This window comes from Miscanthus floridulus, chromosome 15, assembly GCF_019320115.1.
Source record: "Miscanthus floridulus cultivar M001 chromosome 15, ASM1932011v1, whole genome shotgun sequence".
Taxonomy (NCBI): Eukaryota; Viridiplantae; Streptophyta; class Magnoliopsida; order Poales; family Poaceae; genus Miscanthus; species Miscanthus floridulus.
In genome coordinates this window covers 12,384,520-12,387,350 of record NC_089594.1, presented here as the reverse complement: position 1 = coordinate 12,387,350, position 2,831 = coordinate 12,384,520, and the positions used below count along the sequence as shown (strand labels likewise).

General features: G+C 54.2%; 1 protein-coding gene across 1 annotated transcript; it reads right to left on the bottom strand.

The window, feature by feature from the left end:
* On the bottom strand, nucleotides 1-819 carry LOC136509212 (uncharacterized). Its single transcript, XM_066504035.1, has one exon. The coding sequence runs from the start codon at nucleotides 658-660 to the stop codon at nucleotides 211-213; it is 450 nt and encodes a 149-aa protein (XP_066360132.1). The 5' UTR covers nucleotides 661-819; the 3' UTR covers nucleotides 1-210.
* Nucleotides 820-2,831: the final 2,012 nt, after the last annotated feature.

Here is a 2,831-nt window from a genome sequence, read left to right as displayed (position 1 = left end):
CACTGCAACACGATGAAGACGGCAACTAATCCGACGATGGCATCTCTGGAAACTTAGTGCAAAGATACACACCGAGTCTGGTTTATTCCTGACTAGTACATCAATTAAAGCAGAAGAGTCTACGGGCACTCTCTGCACCGAACAAACTCAAAACACACACCGAGTCGAGAGTCGAGACGCATCCAGAAAACAACAGAAAAAAAAAAGCGTCTACTGCTTCTGGTCCTGGAGCAGGGGCGGCGCGACGTCGACCCTAGCGACGCCATCCCTGCTCTCGGCGACCTTAGCCACCTCCACCTCCCCGACGATCACCTCCCTAGCCACCTCCTCGTCCGCTCCCCCTCCCTCTTCCCCCTCCTCGTAGTTGGGGTCGTTGGGGTCGATGGCGGGCGGCGCGGGGTCGAGCTGGCCCTCGACGACGCCGCCGGGGCCTTCCCAGGTGAACTTGCCGCCGCGCCCGGACTTGGGCGGCGGCGCGCCGATGCCCACGCCGCGAGGCGCGTTCACCGGGTGCCGCTCGAAGCGGTTGAAGCCCTGCTCCTCCAGCTTCCGCTCGAAGTGCTTCACCGTGTCCGGGCGCCGCGTCTCCGGGATCGGCATCTTCTCCGTCACCTTCTTGCCCTCCTCGTCCCGGTGCGTCACGCGCATGTACGCTGCCATTGTCGGTGCTGCTCTCGGCTTGTTGCTGATGAGAGATCGCGCGCGGTGCGTCTCTGGAAGAGACGAGGATAGATTCGATTCAATGAGATGGTGTGCGCTGAACTGAACTGCTGCGCTGCTTGTTTTTGTTCTCTCTGCCTGGTGATAGGACGGTGTGGGCGGCGAGAGATTTATAGGGGGAGGTGAGCGGTGGAGGAGCGCGGGAGGAGTCTAGAACGTGAGCGAAGGTGGCAGAAGGAGACGGCGACATCTAGAGCACACGTCACGAGTCACGACGCCACGGCTCTCGGCTGGATTGGAATGAAATGGAAATATCCATTTGCCCGCGTGACGTGGCGCGTACCGCATACGCACACTGCACATATGCTCGCGTGGCGACCGCTGATTGGCGCCATCAGGTGTCCCAACTCTTTTTTCCCCCTGTTGAAAGGGCTCCTGTACAAGTGCAATTGCAGCTAGAGGATCTTCAATAGTTCAAAAAAAACCTAATGGGTTGCTTTTTATGTGAAACTCGCTCTTAAAATAGAATCTCATTTTTTATGTGGCTAAACAAAATTAAAAATATATTTGTTGGACGTGGCTACCGTCCGAACGTCCGAACAAACGCACGCGCCCAGATGTCTGCAAGGACGCGCACGTCTGGACGCCCACGTAGCCCGCCTTCGTCCGCCGCGCTCCGACTCACATGCACACTCAGACCGTCGAAGCTGCGCCCACCGCTCCTCGCATCTAGGACAGTAGGACGGCTGCGCAGCCTACTCTCGTCCGCCTTGCCCTCGCCTCGCATGCGCATCTTGCCCCCATTGCTGCTCCCGCCGCTTCTTCCCCCTGACCCTCTCCTCTCTCTCTCTGCATGGGCCGGACCTGGGAGCTAGCCCCTAGCTCACTGCGCCCCATCCTACGGCGCCTGGGCCATGCGCCTATCATTCATGTGCCATCGTGAAACACTTGCAACATGAAACGCTTGGATGCATCATACGTCTAACACAGATTAAACATTTAAAACATAATGTTGCAACATATGCGTGAAACATACGCAACATTCATATAAAACACTTGCAACATGTGTGTGAAACATATGCAACATCTAGATAAAATACATGCAACATGTGTGTGAAACATATGCAAATCCAGATAAAACACTTGCTGCAACATACGTCTGAAACAGATGAATCATTTTGAACAAACGCTTGCAATTTACCTCTAAAACACTTGCAAAATATGCAACATGTGCAATATCCTGATCTACTTTTGCAGCATCCATATGTAATAATTGCAACATACCTCTGAAACACTTAAATACATTTGCAACATAGGGGAGGGGAAGGTCGGGGCTGGTCGATTCCGGTCGTCGGGGTGGGATCCGGCGGTGAGCGGCGGCGGGCAAGCACTACCACTGGCAGCAGCTACGGCCTTGGCTCAGCTGGGCGGGTAGCGCGCGCCACGGGAGGGAGGGGGCGGTGCAGCGCACGGCCGAAGCGAGGAGCAAGGTGCGGGTGATGGGCGTGCGACGGACGGGAGAGAGAAGCAAGGAGCGAGCAGCGCAGGTGGGACGCGCGACGGGCAAGAGCGAGGAGCAAGTGAGCGAGCGGCACAGGGTGGGGCGTGCGGTGCGAGAGGCCGTAGCAGCAAGCAGACTGAGGCGTGTGGCATTCGGATGGAACGGATGCCCATAATATTGTTATGTTGTTTAACTGTTTTTAAAATTTTGCTCCTGAAGGACTAAGTGTTGGTGAAAAGTTTATGTCCTAGAGTTTGATAAGCATCCACTCAACAAACAGACTACAATTAGGATTCCTCCTTCTCCCCTTTCTATATTCCAAAGTCTATAGGTTTTACAAAAGTTTTTTCCTATTTTACCAAAAAAAAATGAAGACTGTTGAAAACTCTTTAGCACATGCTCAAAGCATGTTCAGCGCTCAGTTGAAAAAAAAGCATGTTCAGCGCTCCCTCATACAAACTTCCCCGATAAATTGATAATAGGGTAGCGTGATATCATCACTTTTGGAATTCAAATATCATGCTCTGTCGACCACCTCCTCGCACCACGCTGTCCAGCAACGACAAGAGGACCGTGAGAGTCAACAGAAAGCAGCGGCCATGGCTTATGCCCAGCCGCACCAAGGCGCCGGTGGCCAACGAATTGGACAGAGGCACACCGATGGGCTTCC

Bases quoted from the DNA above. Each gene is read 5' to 3' on its own strand.
- LOC136509212 (XM_066504035.1), bottom strand. From the start codon at position 660: ATGGCAGCGTACATGCGCGTGACGCACCGGGACGAGGAGGGCAAGAAG.